This window comes from Amphibalanus amphitrite, unplaced genomic scaffold (genome assembly GCF_019059575.1).
Source record: "Amphibalanus amphitrite isolate SeventyFive unplaced genomic scaffold, NRLGWU_Aamphi_draft 001632F_arrow, whole genome shotgun sequence".
NCBI lineage: Eukaryota > Metazoa > Arthropoda > Thecostraca > Balanomorpha > Balanidae > Amphibalanus > Amphibalanus amphitrite.
Window position 1 is genome coordinate 53,333 of NW_024883125.1, and position 23,503 is coordinate 76,835.

General features: G+C 46.5%; 1 protein-coding gene across 2 annotated transcripts in view; it reads right to left on the minus strand.

Annotated features, from left to right (window-relative positions):
* LOC122374271 (WSC domain-containing protein 1-like) overlaps nucleotides 1–22,050 on the minus strand; it is a 43,361-nt gene extending 21,311 nt beyond the window's left edge. For both annotated transcript variants that reach the window (XM_043352914.1, XM_043352913.1), the window contains exon 1: nucleotides 21,400–22,050. In XM_043352914.1, coding sequence (XP_043208849.1) covers nucleotides 21,400–21,635 — 236 coding nt within the window. In that variant the 5' untranslated portion in view covers nucleotides 21,636–22,050. The remainder of the gene's footprint in view (nucleotides 1–21,399) is intronic.
* Nucleotides 22,051–23,503: the final 1,453 nt, after the last annotated feature.

Genomic DNA, 23,503 nt, shown 5'->3' on the forward strand with positions numbered 1-23,503 from the left:
CATGCAACACTTCTGGTCAAGGCCGTATATAGGATATCGCTTCTGGTATTTTTGGCACAACTTACTCGACTGCTGAGCTCAAATGCAAATTGCAATCACGGTCATAAAATACTGAATCAAGGCCATATTACTGAATATTGAATCGCAATGTATATTCAGTCGATGTACCCCTCGTTCGATGTCTCTCAGACGACGAAGATTGTACGTCGTCCGGCCAATCCTCTTCTAGGTCAACGGGGGCTCGGCTGCAATTATGGAATGTGATTGGCCAAACGGCGTAGAATCTTTGTCGTCCGAAAGACATCGAACAAGAGTAATGTCGCTACTGCGCCATTGTTGCATCGAATTCGCCCCATAGAAGCACGTGTTAACTCTCTCCCATAGGGCCCTGGGTAAACTCTTGTACACAATCAGCTGACGGCATGCCTCCCGCGTCCCCTGGCTTGAAGCTTCGGCTCCGTGTTACCTTAGTATTCAATGACCGTGCATAATAAAATGGGTCGGAGATCTGGAACTACCACTCCCAATGTGCTATTGCGCTGTTGCAAGGAATTCAGCCGGGAAAAAAGAATGGCATAGGCTGTAATTGTATTCAGACATGTACCCATATTGTTTCTGAGCTTCGCAACGGAACGCACTCCCATTATCACTCTGGTATGCACCGACCCAATAGACCGCTGCCGACTGCACTGGCAGTGCCCGAGACGTCACGGTCAGGCCGACCGTTACGTCGTTACGTCACCGGTTACGACGTGACGCCCGGGGCGGGGTCTGAGGTAGGGTGGAGAGGAGCGAGGTGATCTCGGTGTGGTGAAGAGAGGGGTGTATGGACTGAACAAACCGGCTTTCGGCACTGTGTTGGAAAAGACCGTGAGGAGATAACGCGGTGGTGGTTTCCACGGTGAACTTTAATGTTATTGTAATTCAGTTGAGATAAATGAAGTCAACAAGTCCAAATCAGCTAGAAGACAATTACTGTGATCCTACAGATCACTTTATACATTACCTACATTAGTGTGCAAAACGCTTGAAGAAAAGCTGAGCATCGACACCATCACATACATTGCATAATGTTTTCGCTAAAAAAGACATCACCCACGGCCTGCAGAATCACGACAATCACCCAATTACGTCACTGACCTCAATAACGCTGAATCAGCAGGAGTCTGCACAGTTGACCCAGAATGAGTCACTAAGTAACAGCGAAGGCCGTGAAAGGTGTGGGTAAAGATGATGACAAGACTGTCATGAGAGGGTTAAGTGATTACTATGTCATGTCCGATTGCAGCGAGGTTAGGGTGCAAGGCGCTGGCGGGCTGGGTTCAATAATTCTTCAAAATTGCCAATTGGCCAGTTGGGCTGCAACTAGAGGTCTGCACCGGCCGGCTGCAGCCGCGGCTGGCTGCAGCCCCACGGCTGTGGGCCGGGGCGGCTACAAATATCTCCAAGAACACGGCTACGGCTGTGGCCACGGCTGTGAGATTTGAAGCTCAATCTTAAGTACTCGAATATAAAATTTTAAATCCTTAATCTTACATTCTGATAAGCAGTCTAGCCTGTAAAAATCATGCAAAGGATGCCCAGCAGCATTGAAATTGGCGAAGCCTTTGAAAACCTGTAATGGTTTTACCATTTGCTGTAGGAAAGTTTGCACTCAGGTACAGAATACTAATTAGGTATAGGTACCAATTGTTCCTTCATCATCAAGAGCTTGACAGTTTCAGAAAATGCAACATGTTGCATTGTCACATCCCTCTCAAATCAATCTCACCTGGTCATTAGGAGAGCACCTTACAGCTATTGAAGACGAGCGTTCAGTAATTCGAAAAAGAAATCACGCCTAGGTAAAGGCAGGTAAAGGCTTCATAAAATATTATCTAAAATAACTCGTAGATGTATTTCTGGATTTTCGGCAAGTCCAAATAAAACTGGCGCTATATGTTCTAACTGGTGTGTAAGTGACCGCTTACAGAAAATGTTGATCAACGAAGCCAATGGAATTAGATTATAACTGAGCATGAACCTTACTTACGGTTAATTCACATGATGGTGAAAACTCTGAACACGTAATTCTCATGACGGCGAGATCCCTGAACACAATATTTCTTACGCGATCTGTTGACTTTACTAATAAAATGACGTCTTCTTCTGAAAATGTAAAAAAATTGATAATTTATCTTTGTTTGAGAGCAAGTTTTTAACTGTATAGCATTATTATTTATTAATTATAATTTTATGGCTGTTTATAGTGACACAAAACAATTAATTGCCACTTCTTTGCTATTGACGTCATTAAAAACTCAAGTATAATTTTTGATTCAAAGAGGCAATTGTGGCTCACACGTCCTTGGGGATTTGAGCGAAGATCATTATTTGGAAAAATCAAAATAGATGAATGTTTTTCTTTCTTGGATGCTTTCTAGTGTTTTGATGCCTTGCATATCAAATTAGTTTGAGACTTGCTCAGAAGGCTGCTTCAAGCCTGGCATATCACACCCCAGAAAATATGCAAGGTAAGAAAGAAGCAAGAGTTTTGACTAGGCAATCACTGTTTGACAGTCCATCAACTTCAGTTTCATTTTCCATACCAGTCGGGCACACTGTGGTATTTCCGATCCATTTATGGAAACGTTTCCATTTTTGGAACAATGTTCCAAAAATGGATACGCCGTTTCCAAAAATAGAAACGGTCTGTTCCATAAATGGAGACGCTGTGTGCATCGCTACCTTTAAAGCAAACTGGGCATTGATTGGTGCAATTTGGCATGCGCAGGATGCCACCAATCGATAGCCAGCATTCTAGTTTATGTTCCTGTTCTCCGACTTTCCGATCAGAAAACCGAAAGTTGACGAACGAGGCGATGCTTATAACATGTTGACGTGATAGAAAATTCACACGTTTTTCTAATCGAAAATAATAACATTTATGAATGTTTTGAACAAAAATTAACGTTTTTAACAGACTACTGAAAGACTGACCCATTGATTGGAACAACCACATCACCGGGAACTTCAGTTTTTCATTCATTTTCACGCTGCGTTTTCCGGTGTACCAGCGGCCTGGTGGTCGTCAATCTTTGATTAAATCGCATGAAAGTTGTTGCAAAGCCCCATTTGGAGACTTAAGTGGGCATTTTATGATATTTCAAATGTGCTGAATATGATCGTAGGCTCGGATCAACGTAAATCTCCGTGCAAATACGTAAAAAGCAGGATGGAAATAAGGTCTGCACCGTCGTCACACCAAATACCGTTGTATTCTGACGATGAATTTATTCATTCTAGCTCATGTGTAACATTGATATTAATTTTATATATTGAAATGATATCTATGCTTTATGTATTGCCCACTTTGGACCACATCTGTCCAGTAGTTTCTGGGAAATCTTAGTTTTAGTTGACTTTTGAATGTGCTCAAGTTGCGGCGCGTAATGTATTATTATAGAACCCGACGTCAAAGGTAACTGCCGAGAGCCGAGATGCTAAACCAGTCCCAAAACATCAATTTTTTAGTTGCATGTGAATTTTAAAAACACATTTAAGCTAAGTTTGCACACATTTGAACTTCAGCGTTTCTATTTTTGGAACATCGGCGTTTCCATTTTTGGAAACTAAGTCTCCATAAATGGATACGATTCAGGAGCATTTTAAAAACGTGAATTTGAATGCATACGACAGCTTTCCATGCAAGAAGACAAGTGCTTTTGGTGTATCTGAGCTTGTTTTACACGAAACAGTTGTTATACCTCACATCCAGCCACCCTTGGCAAGAAAATATGTGCGGAGATGTTAGCGTTTCTATTTATGGAACGAGCGTTTCCATTTTTGGAACAGAAGAGTAGTCAAAATTGGAAACGTTTCCAATAATAGAAACGTCTCCATAAATGAATCGGAGATACCACAGTGCGCCCGACTGATACCTAACATTGATAATGAAAAGCATCAGGGTCTGTTGTTCTGTCCCACAAACATGCTTCAGGATTTGGCATTAGATGTCTACACTGCTAGTGTTTCTGTTCTGGTTCGTTGTTTATGTTTTCTGTTGATGTAGGTACCTACCTACCCATCTTTCTTAACCTCTTGCAAGGGCTTGTGTAGGCATGCGATGCGCATCAGGCTTCAGGCCTTCGGCCTAAAGCCAGATACACAACCACTTAACCTATGATGCTTCATGAGTTAGAGAATCTATAGCCCATTGCAATGTGCTTTTGGCTATATGTTTCAACTAAAAACAACTTATTATATACTATTTGGTTGCATTTCATTGAAAGTATCCACGGCCGGCTGACGGCTGGCTGCCCACAGTTTGCCACGGCTGTGGGCGGCTGTGGCTGTGGAGCCACGGCTGCGGGGCGGCTAGGCTGTGGAAAATTGCAGCCGTGCAGAACTCTAGCTGCAACCAAAGCAGGAGCATAGGTATTTAAAAATGGCACATGATCTAAAAATGGAATGCTCAGCTGAGCCATGGGAATAACCTCATTTCATCGGAGGCACTAATCAAGAGTTGCGTTTGGAGAACCGAGTCATCATAAGTCAGCAATCCTGACTCACCAGAGTAAAAGCTATGCACCATTCAGCGTGACTCATCAAGAATCGTGTAAGACACTGCAATGCTTTCTTCGTTCAAAAAGGTTCGTTTTTTGACTGTAAGCCTAGCCATAAATAATGGATACAACTTTCCGTATGGACACTTTTTCAGACCACTGGTACTATATCTAAGTGAGCTTTCTCTATATATCAACACCCTAGATTATTCAAGTAATATCATCCCAGCTTGGGAGGATATTACTTCCATTGGAGTCGTCCTTCAAGGCCATTCCACGAACTGAGGGTGATTTAGTCCAATCGGTGGGCGGTTTGCCTCAGGAGACCACACGCCGGAGGTAAATTTCAGGTAAATTTCACCAGCAGGTGGCATGGTAACACAAACAGGTAATTATGGGAGGACGAGAGAAAGAGAGAGAGAGCCGAGAGAGAGAGAGAGAGAGAGAGAGAGAGAGAGAGAGAGAGAGAGAGAGAGAGAGAGAGAGAGAGAGAGAGAGAGAGAGAAAGAAAAAGAGGGGGAGAGAGAAAGAAAGAGAGAGAGAAAGAGAGAAAGAGAGAGAGAGAGAGAGAGAGAGAGAGAGAGAGAGAGAGAGAGAGAGAGAGAGAGAGAGAGAGAGAGAGAGAGAGAGAGAGAGAGAGAGAGAGAGAGAGAGAGACCATTCTTTCCAAATCAAGAGTACGCACTACGGGTATAATAGTCATAATTCATGAAAGATTCACGAAAGAAATGATTCATGAAATTCAGGCTTGCAATACGAAATACCTACCAAGCATCTTATTCCTATCGGTGTGCTACACGGACAATAAAAAAGTTGAAAAAGTTACAAACAGTTGCCCAATTGTCATCTCCAGTCCGCATCTCCATACTCCACTCCACACAACTGAAACAGTTTTGCTGAAACCATTCCACGCACTGAAGCTGTCCTGAGTCATTATCAGCCCCCCCCCCCCTCCCGCCTCGCTCCGCAGTTCCCCGAACAGTTTCACGCTCCCATCGCCATTCCAGACTGGTCCCTGTGTTCCAAATCTGCTCCCATTACTTTCACCACACACATAGCAGTAGTGAGAGCCACGACAACCTTGGGTCTTGTCAGTGATCACATGTATCCGTCAGTCTCCCATCTACTGATCTGTCTTCGTTTCGAATCTCCATCTAATCTTTGTCAGCCTCATGGGGCGCCTGTGACATAACAAGCAAGAGAGTGAACTGGGTTCCCAGCGAGACCCTATGACCAATTGTGAGGTTCCACTACACTGCACAGTGCATACACCGCTTTCTGTAAACACCAACTGCAAACAAAAACATGTGTTCAACGTCATTTAGTTCCGGAACAGTCCTAGCCAACCATGAAATACCACGTTTCTATTTCTGTTTTATGTGACTGTTTTTAGTCAAACTGGGATGACAAAAAGAATGTGGTGGTCAAAACATGGTTACGCTCTGGAACCAAGTGGTAGCCACATAGTCATGTCGGTTATTCACCGGACGCATCATAAAGCAAGAGCAATGACTTGAAAGGCAGACCGGTTGCAGCTTCTGTTTCGACGTCTAAATACGTCAGAAAGAAACGCACGTGGAATGAGTAATCAACAACCTCCCATTTGAGCCTCTCCCTATTTCACATCACCGTCTGTATATCGTTCCAAATTAGTTACATGACGACAATTTATAGGTGATGTTCCCTCAAAGTTTCGCAACTGAGCGCCACGGGAGACGTTATGGGGTTTTGCGCAACTCACCATACGGTGGGCTGGGAGTTCCAGCGCCTACTCGCCCCTATCATTAATCTAGCGCAGCTTCGAGGCCGGACGTGAAGTCAGCTGAGACCGAAAGGACAGGAGGGAAGGATGGGAACGGGAGGGGAGAGAGCCGAGAGGGCATGGCTCGAGGAACGGGAAAGATGGAAGGGGACATGACCTAATGGGATTGGAAGGAGGTGAGAGGAAGAATGGAAAGGGAAGAACGGGAATATAGCGCGACGAACGGGTCCAAGTGCTACAATCTGCCGTCTCACACCCATGGCCAGCCTAATAAAGAACGATTTAAGGCGCCTGGATCACTTCGCACGTGTTTTGCAAAGTGTAACTTTATATCTCTTTGTGGGTGCTCAACCACCCCCAATCCTGAGCTCAGCACCCCCTGCCTCCTTAAACCACCCACAGCCTCCTCAAAACATTCCCAGCTGACTCAAGGCCCTCGATAATCAGTATTTCCATCTCCTAGTACTTGTAATGAGCTCAGTGAATCATGCAAATACTATGCTTACTCAATTCAGTGACTAAGAGAAATGAGAATATACCTTGAATAAATTACCACAACCCCCCCCCCCAACAAACAAACAAACCCCCGTTACAACAAACCCCCCGAGGGTGGGAAGGTTGCATCCCCCCCCCTGTGCCGGCGAGGGTTAAGGCCAAACATCGATACCAGGTAAGCGCAGTCGGTACGGTGGTGAAGGAGTGCGTACAAGAACATGACATCGGTATGAATGAGGCGGGCTTTGATGGACTCAGTTTTAACCCGCGCCGGGCCGGGGGGTGTTTGAACACCCCCCCCCCCCCTCGCGGTTTTTCGCAGATATCTCAAAAACGGCGGCGCGGAGCGCCGCCGTTTTTGAGTTAGCACACCTGTTCGGGCATCTTTTCCGCACATGTTATGAAAATTTTAGACCCAGGTCGCCTTAGGTCAGGTCACCAGGTCACGCCAAGTGACCTCACCTCAGAAAAAAAGAATGCTCGTCATAGCTACACCGATTGATCGATTGCCTTGAAATTTTCAGCAATTGATAAGAGCAACATTATCTATAAAATGTTAATCTCAGAATTTTGATATCGGTGACCTAAGGTCAGGTCAATTTTGCGACCTCTCCATTATAAGTCAATGGGAGAAAATTGAAAAACGTCTGATTTGCACGAACGCCATTCTAGACACTCTCAAGCATCGAAATGTAGGTAAAATTGACACACTGAACCGAAAAATGGCAACTGTGACCCCTGGTTATGTCCCCGAGGTCATCTCAGGTCACGAACAGAATCTAACAGTTTTTCGCTAATAACTTCTGCTAGAGGCGTGCTAGAGCGCTGAAAACGCCTTAGGTGTGTTCGTCTCGACGTTGCGGACCGACTGACATGCCACATGACCTTTTCCGGTCAGGTCATGACCTTGACCTGAGGTCAAATTTTCAAGTTGACCTTTAAAGGTCAAATTATAGTTCATTCGACGCGTCTCGACGAGAGGAACACGATGCTGGCAAAAGTAATGTCATGGCTCTTTTGAGTCAAAAGTTATTGCTGAAAAACATTTTCGTAAAAATGGTTATTTTTGAAGGTTTTGCCCTCTGGAGGCTAAACCGTTGACCTGAGGTCAAATCTAAGAACATTACTCAGAAAGGTCTGTAAAAGGGTTATCGAATGCGCTTTTCCTCGGCGCTGTAGCTCTATCGGTTCCCGAGATAGCCGTTGACAGTTTCCAAAATGTTGAAATAGTCAACATTTCACCTTTGGTGACCTCTGGTGACCTGACCTTTGACCTGACCCAAAAAATGACCCGAAGTGTTTTCGTCCTTATTTTGGACGTTCTTTCGATTGTCGCTTACCGCGCGTAGCTACGTGGCCCAGGAGCCGAGTTAGAAGGGGTGGGGGGGGGGTGCTCAGACACCCCCGGCCCGGCGCGGAATCTCAGAGCACCGGCCGGGCGCGGGTTAACCCTCGCCGGCACAGGGGGGGTGATGCACCCCCCCCCTAAGGGTTTTCGCGAATAACTCGCGTAAAAAAAGGCCGATCGGGACGAAACTTTCAGTACTCTCGCATTGATCAATTTTACACCTACCCTGAAAATTTCATGACCCTGACCCAAAAAATAACCTTTGACCTGTGACCTCCTTTCCGAGACCATGTTTGGCCGGAATCGCGATTCGGCGTATGTCGGCTCGCATTAGCCGGGCGTTTGCAAGCTTAAAATTGGGTATCATCGGCTTTTTCTCGTGACGGGCAACACGCTCGTTTTTTCCGCGAAGCTCTAGCTCGATCAGAGGCCAAACGCGAGGGTGTGGTCTTACCAACCCCCCCCCCCTCCCTTGTGCCATCGAAGGACGCAAAGTGGCCTGTGCCGGCGAGGGTTAAAGTTCCAGGGACAAAATGCAATATTTCACGAGAACCATGTCCGGAGAGTAACCATCGAGCCTGTCCCGTCAGGCGTCATGTTGAATAGCCCTCAATATAAGCTCATTCGTGCAGAGCTATGCAGACCAGGCTGCCTAAGCGCACTGGCGGATCCAGGGGGGCCACGGGGGCCATGGCCCCCCCCCCAAAGGCCTAAAGTGGCCAGTTTGGTCCCCCCCAAAAACGCCAGAAAAATTGCTAAGAAAATATACCTTGATGGAGGTTTTTAGCCACTTGGTGAAGTAAAGCTTTCCACAGCATAATATGGAAGCAATATAGTAGTGCAGTGAGGGTCAGTCAAAAGTTGCGCGAGCGGAGTCGACCTTAAAAAAAGACTGTTGTTGGCACGTGTTTATGGCGCGGCAGCCGCCAAGTGTTTCGCGTGGTGTGGCATCACTGGCGGATCTGGGGGGGAGGGGGGGGGGGCACGGGAGCCTGAGGTGCCCCTGACAGGCCCGTGGTGCCCTTGCTAGGCCTGTGGTGCCCCTGGACCCTGGCAGGCCTGTGGTACAGTCCACAGCAGAAGTAATGTGGGGTTTCAGTCATGGGTATGTTCTGCTTCTGAAGCTTAGGAACGATTAGCCAGACTACAATGAAACTTTGAATGTAGCTTATATGTATCGTCACCCTTGCAGCTGCAACTTTAGCTATTGACATCTTCTTTTCAATCACTTCGCATTAAACAATCGCCAGTCAAAGCCAACCGTTGAGTTTGGTAAAACCCTACATTACTTTAGCGGTGGGCTGTACCTCTGGCGGGCCTAGGGTGCCCGTGCTAGGCTGCTGATGCCCCTGGGACCTGACAGGACTGTGATGCCCCTGACAAGCCTAAAGTGCCCCCAACAGGCCCGTGATGCCCCCGACAGGCCCAAGGTGCCCCTGCGTGATGCCGTGATGCCTGCGAGGCCGGTGGTGCCCCCTGCGAGGCCGGTGGGGCCCCTGACAGGCCCATGGTGCCCCTGCTAGGCCGCTGGTGCCCCTGGGCCCTGACAGGACTGTGGTGCCCCTGACAGGCCCAAGGTGCCCCTGCAAGGCCGGTGGTGCCCCTGTAAGGCCTGTGGTACCCCTGCTAGGCCTCTGGTGTCCCTGACAGGCCCATGATGCCCCTGCGAGGCCGGCGGCGCCCCTGGCAGGTCTCTGGTGTCCCTGACAGACCTGGGGTGCCCCTGACAAGCCTGTGGGGCCCCTCACAGGCCCGTGGTGCCCTTGCTAGGCCTGTGGTGCCCCTGGCGGGCTGGTGGTGCCCCTACTAGGCCGGTGGTGCCCCTGACAGGCCTGTGGTGCCCCCGGGCACCAAGGGGGTCATGACCCATGTGGCCCCCCTTGGATCTGCCACTGATGCATAATATATTGATTTGTAAAGGCGTTATGGCTTATGCAATATGCAATTGCAGGCACTTGGTATCCCTCACTTATCCCTCATTGGGGCTCTGGCGGGCTCCTGAGGGCCCACGTCTATCTCCGGGAGCCCATATAGACAGGCTCCTTTGGGTCCTTTCAGTACACTATAGCATAAGAGGTCTCCATGCGAGTCTGTACATACATCTGAGGGCGTACCCTGATGTCTGAGGTACCCAACTGCAGCTCCAATGGTCTCTTCTTACACTGGTGGATCCAGGGAGGGGGCATTTAGGGCCATGCCCCCTTCCCAGAGGCCTAAAGTGGCCCGTTTTCCCCCTCCCCCAAACGATAATGAAACATAGTTCAATCAGGGCGTGGCCCAGGAGCCGAGTTAGACAGGGCTGTTTTACCACCTCCCGGCCCGCAAAGGGACCCAAGCACTGACTCGAAGCGGGTTAAAGAGACCCTCCCACCTTCAAAACAGTTAATGAATTGGCATGAAAGTGATGTCGCTAGGTTCAGAAAGGGCGAAAACGAATATCTACCAAATTTTATCGAAAAATATTCACCGGTTTTCAAGAGATTAGACTTTTATTTTTGTTTACTTTTTGGGATATCCGCTGCTGTTCCTAGCGACTTTATTTGAAAGTGCGGCATTTGTTGCGCGCAAGGCAGCCTATACCACCGCATGTTACCAAACGTTTTAGTTAAATATTAAAAAATCATTAGATCTCCGCTGACGTCACACATTCAGAGGGGTATCCAAAAGCATTAGCCCCTCTGAATCAAAATGCTGCAATTTTGAAATTCAATATTTCCGATTTAACCCGCGCCCTGGTGGGGGGGGCTATTTTTTGCCCCCCCCCCCCCTCCAGACTTTTTGATATATCTCCAGAACCGCTGCGCCGATCGTCACCAAACTTTCAGTACCCTCCCGGACATCAATTTTACACATTGTGACCAAAAATTTTTCCAAAGACTATGATAGGTTGGCCGGAAATGACGTCAGAGTGACGTCATGTTCTGCCGTTTTCGACCCAAAAAAGGGTTTCGCGGGAAGAGCTGTCAGGCCTATAGCTTTGCAAATACAGAAAAATGATAAAGACATAAAAGCTGTAGAATCAACAGGGCTACAAAACTGCTATCTCGGATTTTTGGAATTTTTGGATTTTGACCCCCAAAAATCAAAAAATAATTTTTTTGCATATAATAATCGAAAAATCCAAAAAGTTTTTTGAATTTCGCGAAAACCGGAATATATGTGATAGTCCTTACCACCTTCCATCCACATACCAAATTTGAGATCGATACCTCTTTTTTTTGGCGAAGTTATAGCGAAAACACTGTTCAAAATTGATGACGTCAAATTTTCAAACTCAATTTTTAGCAATTCTAGACCCCGTAGCGCAAAACAAAGACCACCATTAGACTCCCCGTGACGAGCTGCATCGAATCAATACCCATTTTATGCAAAACTATCAACTTTAAAATTTGACCTTTTTTGGCCTGACCTTGACCTGAACTTCACCAGAAAGTGACCTAAGCCGTACCTGATAGTCTTATAACCAATACCATTGAGTTGGAAATGAAAAATTGGCCATAAAACATGCATCACACAACCTTAGTAAAGTTGGGCTCATGTGACCTGACCTGTGACCCTTGGTGACCTGACCTGTGACCTGACCTGGTATTGTCAGTGACCTCTAATAGTAATATATCTACTAGGCAACTGACGCCCTATCGCTGATTCTCGACAAAATGCGTTTTCCTCGGTGTTATAGCGCATTCCCTAGAAGACCCGTGAACGGTGAAACATTTCATCTTTGACCTGACCTGTGACGTCATCGGTGACCCCGAGGTCAATGAAATTTGGTTTTCCTCGACAAATTTGACAGGCCTTTCGAACGCCGTTTGAATTTTGCGGATCCGTCCAGTAGTTTCGGAGATACGAGGGGGGCAAAAAATAGCCCCCCCCCCCCCCCCACCAGGTCGCGTTATAAACAGACCCCACCAGGGCGCGGGTTAAGGCATTTCTCGATGTTGTGAGTGCGTGCCGAAACCGGTAATTGTGAGCCAGGGACCCCATTTTGGCTATCTCAGCTCAAATCTAATGTTAAGGTGGGAGGGTCCCTTTAACTGGTCGATAAAAACAATGGTAAGTGTTAACAAAGTAATATAAAGGCATGGGTCGGGTGGGCTACCATTTATATATTTTTCTTTTTAGTTAAAAAAAATTCATAGTGTCAGGGCTGTGACGAAAAATAAGTGGCCTAAATCCGATGAGAAAACAGGATTTGGGGGTACCCTAGGTTTGGCTCCTGCATGAGTTGCCCCCCCCCCCCAAAACGCAAGCCTGGATCCGCCAGTGCCTAAGCGCGGACCTACCAAAAGTCCGGTAGGGCCTGAATTTAAATTTTAACCCTCGCCCATGTAGGGGGGGTTGGTGCAACCCCCCCCCTGAGGTTTTTCGGAAATAGTGCAAAAACGGCGGCGTGCAGCGCCGCCAAATTTTGGGTACAGGGACCCGCAGTTGCTTCTGTACACACTAGTATTTCAGCGTATTCTTTGCCTGTGACACCGTTGGAGGCGAATTGGGAAATGATTGTGTGCTTATTAAAACCACCATCTGAAGGGCTTTAAACTGATGTGCTGCTCTCCTAATTCAGTGAACTTTTTATGGCTATATCAGCAAAACATTGTTTTCAGCGCTTTTTCCTGTCCCATTCCTTCTGAAACCTGGAACCGCTTATTCCATTTACTCCTGCCATCTGACGATGGTCGTGCTGACTACTAGTTCCGGCGCTAGTTACTGCTCCAGTTTTGCACCCGGCACAAACTCAGGCGGCACCGGGCCGTGGCTCGACCAGGGGAGGGTCGGACCGAGCCGACTGCCTGGGGCGCGGTTAGATCGGACGCTCTGCTGGGGAAGGGGACGGGAGTGAGGGGAAGGGGAGGTGGTCACGTGGTCCGTCCAAGCTCGCAGACGGCCTGTCCTGCGCCCAGCCATGTTCCGTGATCCAAAATGGCACGAGAGCTGTGGAATGCCTGGAGGAGACGCTTCGAAAGCGAATTTCAGCAGCACTAATTTACCATATTCTGTGGAGATAAATGAATATTATCTTAATGCAGAAAAAAAATTATATGCCTAAGCTGTATAAGCTGTATCTTTTTAAAAGTTGTAAATAGGATTATTTTTAGGGACTTATAGGTTTCGTATACACAGTGAATTATGTTACATTAAGCCGTTTCGCTGTTATGGTTACTAACTGAAGAGTTATCCTTTTTTCTCACAGGGAATGACAATACAATAACAATACAAATAAAACAGACGTTTCGCACAAAAAGTGCCTCCGTCAGTGGCAAGAAATAAGTAATTAGGCATGCATGTTTTCTTTCGATAAAATCGATGAAGTAGTTATTTTTTAAGATATATTTTCAGCAGTTTTTTAAGCACATCATGGAAGCTTATAAACATTTGTGTATTTTATCGGCAACCCGGCTGGCCAGACCGAGACGGTGCCGCATATAGTTCTCATCGATGTTAAACCTATACACTTATTTTTCTCCACTGACGAATGCACGTTGTTGTCCGAAACGTTTGGTTTTATTCGCATTGTTTTTATATTGTCATTGTCCGTGAGAAAAACATACCCATATGGACTGGTCTCAGTTCATGTAGAAATTGTTGCATATTAATAACACAGATAAAATGAATATTAGCCCTCACCACACATATAAGTACAGGTAAGTAGACCGCGCCCCCTGTTTTTCACCAATAAATCGCGGCAAAGCGAAGGATTGCGACGATGCTTTGGTGCCCTGGAGTTAATCAATTTTACAACTTCCCGGAAAATTAAATAGCCCTGATAATTTTTGCATCTTGTCTGAGAATTTTAAATCCCTGAACCAAATAACCTTTAACCTGTGATTATTTTTCTCAAGATCATGTCAGGCCAGAATAGCAATTGAAAGTCAGCGCACATCTGTGTGTTTCCATAGTCGTTTCGTGATTAGCAACGTGACAACATGTGAAATATGCTATCTAATGTTTGTCTTATTGATTGTTGTGGGTGCCAAGGTCACGTGAAACTCAGGTTAAGGTCATTTACTTGAAATGATCTCGGTCAACTTCCTTAAATTTACACCTTTTTACTGTGGTTTTTAGGAAGTGTTGGTTTGAAATTTAGCACTCATTTTAGCATTTGAAAACTAGGCATACTTAGGTATCAGTTATAGTGCCTATGCAATATGTTGCAAGGCTGTAAGTGCTGGTTAACCCTCGCCCGTATTGGTGTTTTTTTTCCAGCCGCGAACGTATAGGGGGGGGGTCCGTTGGACCCCCCCCCCTTGCCGTTTCGCCCCTGATCGAGCTAGAGCTTCGCGGAAAAACGAGCGTGTTGCCCGTGACGAGAGGAAGCCGATGATACCCAATTTCAAGGTCCTAGGTCATTGGTTGACCTTGCAGGTCAGGTCAATGACCCCAAAGGCGGAAAAATCGGGACCTGTTAGAACGTCGTAAAGTGTGGCTGCTAAGAGGGTTTTCGGGATGCTGATCACGAATACCATGTTAGTTTTGATTACAGATGATGTCTTCATGTATTTAGGCCAGGTCGGGTCAGGTCAGGTCAGGTCAACCAGTAAGGGTATTCGTAGTAGGTGGCAACCGCCTCTGACAGCTTCGTAACATGTTACGAAGGCACCAAAACTGCTTCGTAAATGTTCATATGGTTGCTAAATTCGAATTCAGCTCCAAAAACTGGCCTAGAAACATGTAAAACTCGAAAAAGTGAACCGAGGTCATCAAAGGTCAATGACCTGACCTTCAGCTGACCTTGACACCCACCCTAATGCATGGGGGCAACATCATATCACATGTTTGAACGCTTGAAACCACGAAAAGACTGCAAACGCGCGTCTAATGCGAGCCGACACACGCCGAATCGCGATTCCAGCCAAACATGGTCTCGAAAAGTAGGTCACAGGTCAAAGGTCATTTGGGTCAGGGTCATGAAATTTTCAGGGTAGGTGTGAAATTGATGAACGCGAGGGTACTGAAAGTTTCGTCGCGATCGGCCGCTTTTTACGCGAGTTATTCGCGAAAAACCATGGCGGGGGTCCGTTCGACCCCCCCCCCCCCCCCTATACGGGCGAGGGTTAACATTCTATGGATAGCCGGCAGAACGCCTAATGGGTGATCTGGCGTGACCCGTCCTACCCCAAATGCTTTGATATATCATCTTTGATCAAAGGAAGTGCAAATTCGGAGTCAGAAGCAAGCCAAGTCCCAGCAAACTTCACTTGTAGAAATTCTAGCAGGACCCAATTTTTCGTGCTTTTGGGTTATTAACCTGATCTGGGAGGTCAACCAGTGACCTAGGATCTCAGCATTGACCAGGACATAAAAATAATTGGCTTTCTCTCGTCAGCGATGACCAGGGCCCTCAAATCATCGGATTTCTCTCGCCACGAGTAGCTCGCTCTTTTTTATTGGCTATTCATGAATGGCTGAGGTTTCTACGCCCCTCCGCTACATATAAGACGCTGAAAGAAATGCCTAAGTGGGTGAGGGTTAAATATCGATTGGTTTTTAAGTGCCGAAGCCCGAAACACTTTAATTTACTTCGATAGCAATTTTTTAAGACCAACGAGCTCGAATACTACTTCTTGAACAAAGTAAGCACCACATAAAATGAATCGTAAGAGAAGCGGCTCAAGATTAAGGAGCTATGAGACACTTAATAAAAACGGCATAGGTTAGAAACTGCACCTAACTTGCACCGGTTTTTAAACTTTTTCGTTGCAGACTGGTAGATTAAATTTTAGGATTGATTTCAGCTGATGCTCAAATGGAGCTATTCATTCGTTCATTCATGCGACCATCCAATTCCATTCATAAAAGAAGCCAGTGACAAAATTGTTCATTTTAGATAAGTGTGAAATACAAACTCAATAAAAGTTAATGATACGGTAAATTTGACAGCTTTTATAAATAACAGACAAACAACTTTAACAAATCAAAGTTGAGAGCCCCAAATAGGGGAGAGTAAGGTAAGATGAGCCAAGGGGCAAACTTAGCCACCCCATGTTTCTCAGCTCCTATGGCGCTAATTGACTTGAGCTTCCATGTGCCGTTCGCTTACGATGCTGCAGTCTTTCACGTGAGACGGCAACGTTCTCACGCTCAGCACCCGGTAACATGTGGTATCGCCCCTGATAACTAAGACATGTTTTGCCTTTAAAATGAGATGGTTGTTATCTGCGGTGCATGGTTATTTTCCTTAGCGGGTGTCATTAATCGAAAATGGCCACGGGTGGGGCAAGATGAGCCATTTTCACCTGGGGGAAGATGAGCCGGATAAGCCATTGTTGTCTCCGCTGTCGAAAACCAAACTGAGCTGCGCTTGTTTCTGCTGAATAAAAATGGTAGCAAATTGTTTTTCTTTGTTGATTACACAAGTTGTAAGTGATTTGCAGATTATCTGAAGGATAAAATGATTTCTTCCGTGATAGAAAATTGACGAGCTATTGGAAGGCTTAAAACAGTCACTTTTTGATGGAGGAAAAAACTTTGCCATAAGTATCTATGCCATGGAGTACATAAAAGAGCCCACTCTTCGCCGCGCCCGGGAAAAGAAAAGGTTCGCTTTTTCTATCCATGCTCAACTTTCCCCACGACGTGTCTCAGCTTACCCCGCCCATGGGGTAAGATGAGCAACGTGCAAGATGATTTTTGACGTAGCCTTTCCAGTACAAAAATAAGCGGTATGAACATTTCTGGCCACCATTACATGCGCAAATCACCGCTGTCCGTCCAACCCGTAAACGCAGAAAAATGATCAGTAAGTTAGCCTGTAGCTTATGAAAAACAAAAAGCGGCTCAACTTACCTCATTCCCCCCTACGTAACACATTTGAGAGCATTTTTAGGCCATCACAGTATTTGTCAACAATTGTTGTTTGGGGGACTGGGGAGGGTGGTTACTGGCTCATAATCTGTCCCCCCCCCCCAAAAAAAAAAGAAGAAAGAAAACGAAATCGATCATCCGCGAAAAGAACTATTGAGCTCGAACCAAGATGACGAATCGATTTATAGGTATGCAGGATGACTAACGATGCCACTTTTTGACTTCTTGTGTCAAATAAATTCCATCATCTGGATAGCACGTCAACATTCTATTTGACATTTTGCAACAAACGTATACTATTTGGCGCGACTAGCCTCATAAATGTTCTGAAACTAAACCGTTTCTTCGCAATTAACTTGAACCACGTCATCCCAGCTTATGCACGACAAAAATAAAATAATGCTTCAGGATCAGTGGCCTGAATTCCAATGCTTAAAGTTTACTCAAAACCGGTGTGGCTGAGGCACTCTTCGCTACATCCCGTGACGGCCACCATTGTGTTGCATTTTTCGGTAAGCTATAAGTTAATAAGGAAAGGATTGGTGAGTGGGTTGAAACAGCCCTCACCCTCCACCCCCCCCACCCCCCTCCTTCTTCTGGAAACATAAGTAACCGAAAGATCTGGCGATGGTTTATCCACCTCCTCTGCCGCCGCGCTGCGAGGCCGAGGCCTCGATTCGTTCGGTATGTGGCTTCCTGAGCGGTCCTCCCCGGAGGCAAGGTGAAAGGTCATGGCCTGTATCAGAAATTTATACGTTGCTGAATATGTTTTATAGTTCTTCCAAGGCCTTGGACACCGTTTTATTATATCGGATAAGCATTGCAATTTCTTGTCAATCAATACATCTAAAGAAAACTTTATCATAATCTCATACTGCGGCAATTGTAGTTCTGCTTACGGTTGCCTCTTTATGATACGGGCCACCACCACCTCCACTGCGCTGGAGCTCTGGCGTTCTACCCCTCCCCGCTACGGACCGGCCCTCGGGCTAGGTGTGTTAGTACTGAGCGCAAACCTGTAGTAGTCACGTGGCTTTCATTCACGTAGCGGGAACGGAAGCTATAGGCGATACCAAGGACGGGCTCTGGGGAGGCAACCGGAGCGGAAAAATAGCACGATAGTAGTTTTGGAAGAATATCTGTTGTGGTAAGAGGAATTATACAAAACATACGTCCTAGGAGCAAACATGTGTTATTCCTCCATACTTTGCACTACATTTCCTTTCTCCAATGGCCAGCACTTGGCAAATAATAGCGCAATTCTAAATTGGTAATATATGTGTACAGTAGCAACTGCGGGTCCCTGTACCTTATGGGGCAAATCTTGCGCATCTTTTGATAAAAAAAATTTGACCGGGTCATGTGAGGTCACGGAGTTATGACGTCACAAAGGGAACAGCCTCCGGCCGGATTTTCACAAACTGAGTGCCAACGCCCGAGGTTTCCTGCCGGTGGTACGGACATCGGTTGATGGATCGTGATGAAACTTCCCATGCATGTTGGGGCAAGTATTGGCTATCATATGGTATAAGAAACTTGACCGGGTCAGGTCAGGTCACGGAGCTATGACGTCACAAGAGGAACAGCGTCCGGTATTATTTTTGAAAAGCGCCCGAACCACTATTTTGCTAATTCTTGTCACCTCAATGGGAATATGCAGCAATATTAGCTTCTATAGAGAGCAAATGGACATCCCAAATCCAAAAATGCAATCAGATTTCAAAAATTTAAATTTTGATTTTTCGAATTTCTGCCGCCGACTGTGACCTTGCCGACTTCCGGCGCTCCCAACGCGCCATTTTTATAGCTAGGGAAACGAAATACATACCAAACGATAGAGAATTGATCAAGGAACACGATAGTGAAGGTTTCAAGTCGATATCTCCCACCGTTTTGCCGCAATCGCCGCGGAAAACTTGAAAAAGTCTATTTTTCCGAAAATTTGACCTTTGACCGGTCAAAAGTAGGTCAAATGTTGACCTAGGACCAAAAAATATACCACCAATCGCGAGATCTCGGCGAGAGCAATCCGTTGGTCTTTTCCGCTAAGCTCTACGACGCTCCGTTTTCAAACGCCAAGGGGGGGGGGTCGCACCAACCCCCCCCCCCCCTGCATGGGCGAAGGTGGCAGATCGCCGTTTACGGGCGAGGGTTAAACCCAGGGTGTTCTGAAATATGTTCAAAAACTTCTATATGATTATTAATGCATTGGGTGAGCCAAAATCGTTTTACAGTGGCGCTATTAAAACAAGCTCTCGAACTGATTTGACATCATTCCTTGCATATGCCTGATGGCTACAGTCAAAAAGAACAGCTGAAAAAAATTAACTACGAAAAATATGGCATGCCTTTCTGAAAGCTATTGAGCACCCCCAATGATTTTTGGAAAACTAGACCCATGGTGTTTTGGTCACTGTAAATGTATCGCTTAGTGAAAATGTTTATGAAAAGTCATAAGAATTGTTATCGGATACATTTCAGGCAATACAAAATCACGTGCATCAATGGTGGTTGGCCTTTTAATCCATTTTCAGTTGGGTTTACAAACTATTGTTTAGGAGGCATAACACCAAATGATTAGTTTTGGTGTCGCTTCGTCGACCGTAAATTGTAGAGCCAAATGGAGATGCATGCCACAAGTCATGCCTGTAATCCGTATGTGTCCTCGATAATGCTTATACAAGTTGTCCAAACCAATACAAAGAATTCCCATCGAAAGAAATTGGGCCAACGCAATCCCATGGTCCTCAATTTTCATCACCAAATTGTCATCACCAATCGATCGGCGCTCGTCACTGGTCCATGCCTCCTCGAGTCACCGTCCAGCACTGCGCACGACGCGGTCCACAGCGCTCGTTAGGTTAACGGTCTCATGGGACGGCCGCCGCCGTCGACGCCGCCGCTGACTCCTCACGCTCACGTCCGCCGCCGGCCGAGCCTGAAGTTCTATGGTCAACGCTGACGCAGCTAGGGCGAATAGTTTCGCACTCTCATGGTGCGCGGTGACACGTGGGTGAGCCATGAGGGTCGCGGGTTGAGTCGCTTGAGTTGCGGGCTCAGCCGGCTGAGCTGACCGGGATGAGTGATGACCAAAAGTTTGTAAATTATTAGGTACAGTGTATTACCAGTCAAGATGTAGAATAGGACTCTATTGATATCTTATTCTCACTAAACTTGACCGGTTCGGTCCCACCCTCTAAACAAACAACCCAAACGATGAACAACACGCCCCAGCTCTTATCGCACCCCAATTAAATCGCATCAAACTTGTTCAAACTCCGAAACCCGACCATTCCCGGGTCTACGACCGAAACCAGTTAAATTCTAACCCGACCCAGGGTACATCTCGATCTAACATGACCGATAACAGACGACCCCTCATCGGTCCAAGTTCTCGTGTCTTCAGACCCTGTCTGACAAGTTAGCTAGGGAGTGAGGTTCATGTCAACCCTACCATTTAACCCAGCAAATACCGGCCATTTTTCTTCTAAATATAAATGCAATGATAGTGAATAAGCGTGACCTACTGTGTGCTTTTGTGTATGTTTATATTGAGTTCAGGCGATGACCGGTGCGGCCAAACTAAAGACGGCTTTAGATTAACCGCGGTTGACTTATTGATGGATTCAGAATCTGCTTTTAGACAGTGTTGAATCGCTTATACGTCCCCAGTTGACAATGTTGTCCGATGCATACTGTTTGTTCATAGGGTTGTAAACAAAAAAGCGCAGTCATTCCTGGCTGTTAAAGCAGCGACCACGGGTAAAAGATCAACGCTAAAAACATTCACCAAACCTAGTATTGGATGTTTTGAGTCGACATATTCTGGACCAAAATGGTCTTCAAAGACCCCCGTAGATGATGAATACTCAGTGGTGACTTCCTGACGAATATTTCCTGAATCTATATGCCATTATTTCCCCAGACACTTCCGCTGCTCACAACTCAATACCGGAATAACTCGTGTATTCCCGACCGCACCAAGCTAACGGTGTCGGACGTTCCAGGATAAGAATTCCGACAAAAACCTCCTCAGCTGCTCGTCAACTTCCCACCCAAATTCTCCACCTGGCCCTCCAGCTGCCGGTGATCGTTTTATGAGCCGTTGGAAGGCAACCCTCCCTCCCAGAGTTACCAGTCATCTTTACGACTCAGCGGACCGCCTCCGGCGCGTTTCGGCACTACCTACCGAACATTGACCTCGATGCATTGCAAACAGGAGGTAGCGTTGCATCTGCTGCACGTGGGTCGTAACTGCAATTAGCTGCCGGGCCTCTCCCGCTGCCCTAATTCACCTCGCATCAATTTGAGAACCGATGCACCCTGCACCGATACGGCGTGCACCGATTCGTCTCGCACCGATGCGTTTTGCAACGATTTGTCACGCCTGTTGCCCCAATTCGACTCGCCTTTGCACCCGGATTCGTCGAGCTTCTTATCTCACTCACCTGTTTGACCCATGCTGTGATTTGGCCGTTCCTTTTGCAGTCTGTATCCCTTCCTCGGCGCTTGACCCGCGCTGTTCATCAATGGAGCCCACTTTCCGTGTGTGATAGGGCTGTGACACAGGCCAACCTTGTCTATATGACCTCACGTAGATTATACTAAGCAGTGAACACCCGATAAGAAACGCCAGCGGAAGCAGTCTCCGCAAATCGCGGGGCAAACGACGAACGGCCACCATTGTCACGAAGAGGTCACGAGCGTGACGGTCGCCGTCCCGGTGCGTCACGACGGATGACACCAGATAACGGCTCGTCACGCTAGCGAAACAAACGTCACACGAGTCACTTCAAGCTGTTTGGAGACACGGTGCGGGCATCTCACTGCCAATGACCTTCCGTTCAGTTTTTGTGGGACGTTTAACACGCAAAAACCAAGGCCGGATGATCACGCACCGCACTTCTTCACACGTGTAGTTCTGACCACCAATCCTCCTACCCACTCCTTACGAGCTTCTTTTCCAAAAATATTCACCAACGTACAATCTTCCAGTCAAAGTTTACACGACAGCCCCCACACGTGAACTTGTGGAGCGTTCTCGACACACGGAACTAGCGCTCCAGAGGTGCGACCGCGCCGCCGACTGCTGTTCGACTGAACACACGGCACCGCACGAGGCAGCGGCCGGCTGGCGGTCGGCTCGACGCCTGGAGTGACCGCTGGGGCGTTCCACGACAAATCGACAAGTGCCCTGCACCCTCATATTTTATTTTTCGTTGAAAACTGGTGTAAAGGGTTGTGATGGGCGGGGAAGCCAGCTGTGGCAAGGATTTTTTCTTGGAACAACGGTTTCCGAGATATAGCCTCGGGCAATTCCTGGAGGTCGCGCTGCAGCCCTATGTTTGGCGGCCTATAACTCAAAAACTATTGGATTTCTACGATAAAACTTTATATGGTTCAACTCACAATCAACCAACAAACATTTTGGCTATCTCGGATTTTCAATTTTTGAAAATTTTGATCACGTGACCTTTTGACCTATTTTTCGAAGAGTGACCTTGATATTTTCCCCACTGAAAGTTGCAATTTTGTCTGATGACGATTAAAGCCTTATCAATTGTCATTCATATGCGAAAATAAAAAAAGTGGATATCGCCCTGCTTTGACCTCAGGTCAGGTCATTTTTATGGCCTGTCCATTATTACGAGCGGGAGCGACAGCGAGATCTCGAGAATAAAGCAAGATAGCGACAAGCGGTAAACGGTGCAGGGTACACACGGATAAGGTCTATAATATTTACTGAGGTCATTTTCAGGTCAGGTCAAAGATGACGTCACAGGAGCAAAAAGGAAGTCAAAATTGCGGCACTACATACATATGAAGTTTTTCTCGAATAACTTTCAAGGTATCCCAGCTAGGAACAAACTAATAGCACCATCGTGATCCTCTCGTCGATCCGCATCGAAACATATGTATGTTGACCTCGAAAGGTCGAAAGGTCAAAAGTTGACCTTCGGTCACGTGACCTAAGGTCAACTTTTGACCTTTCGACCTTTTGAGGTCAACATACATATGTTTCGATGCGGATCGACGAGGGCATCACGATGGTGATATTAGTTTGTTCCTAGCTGGGATACCTTGAAAGTTATTCGAGAAAAACTTCATATATATGTATTGACTTCCTTTTTGCTCCTGTGACGTCATCTTTGACCTGACCTGAAAATGACCTCAGTAAAAATTATAGACCTTATCCGTGTGTACCCTGCACCGTTTACCGCTTGTCGCTATCTTGCTTAATTCTCGAGATCTCGCTGTCGCTCCCGCTCGTCACGTGACCTAAGGTCAACTTTTGACCTTTCGACCTTTCGAGGTCAACATACATATGTTTCGATGCGGATCGACGAGAGGATCACGATGGTGCTATTAGTTTGTTCCTAGCTGGGATACCTCGAAAGTTATTCGAGAAAAACTTCATATAGATGTAGTGCCGCAATTTTGACTTCCTTTTTGCTCCTGTGACGTCATCTTTGACCTGACCTGAAAATGACCTCAGTAAATATTATAGACCTTATCCGTGTGTACCCTGCACCGTTTACCGCTTGTCGCTAT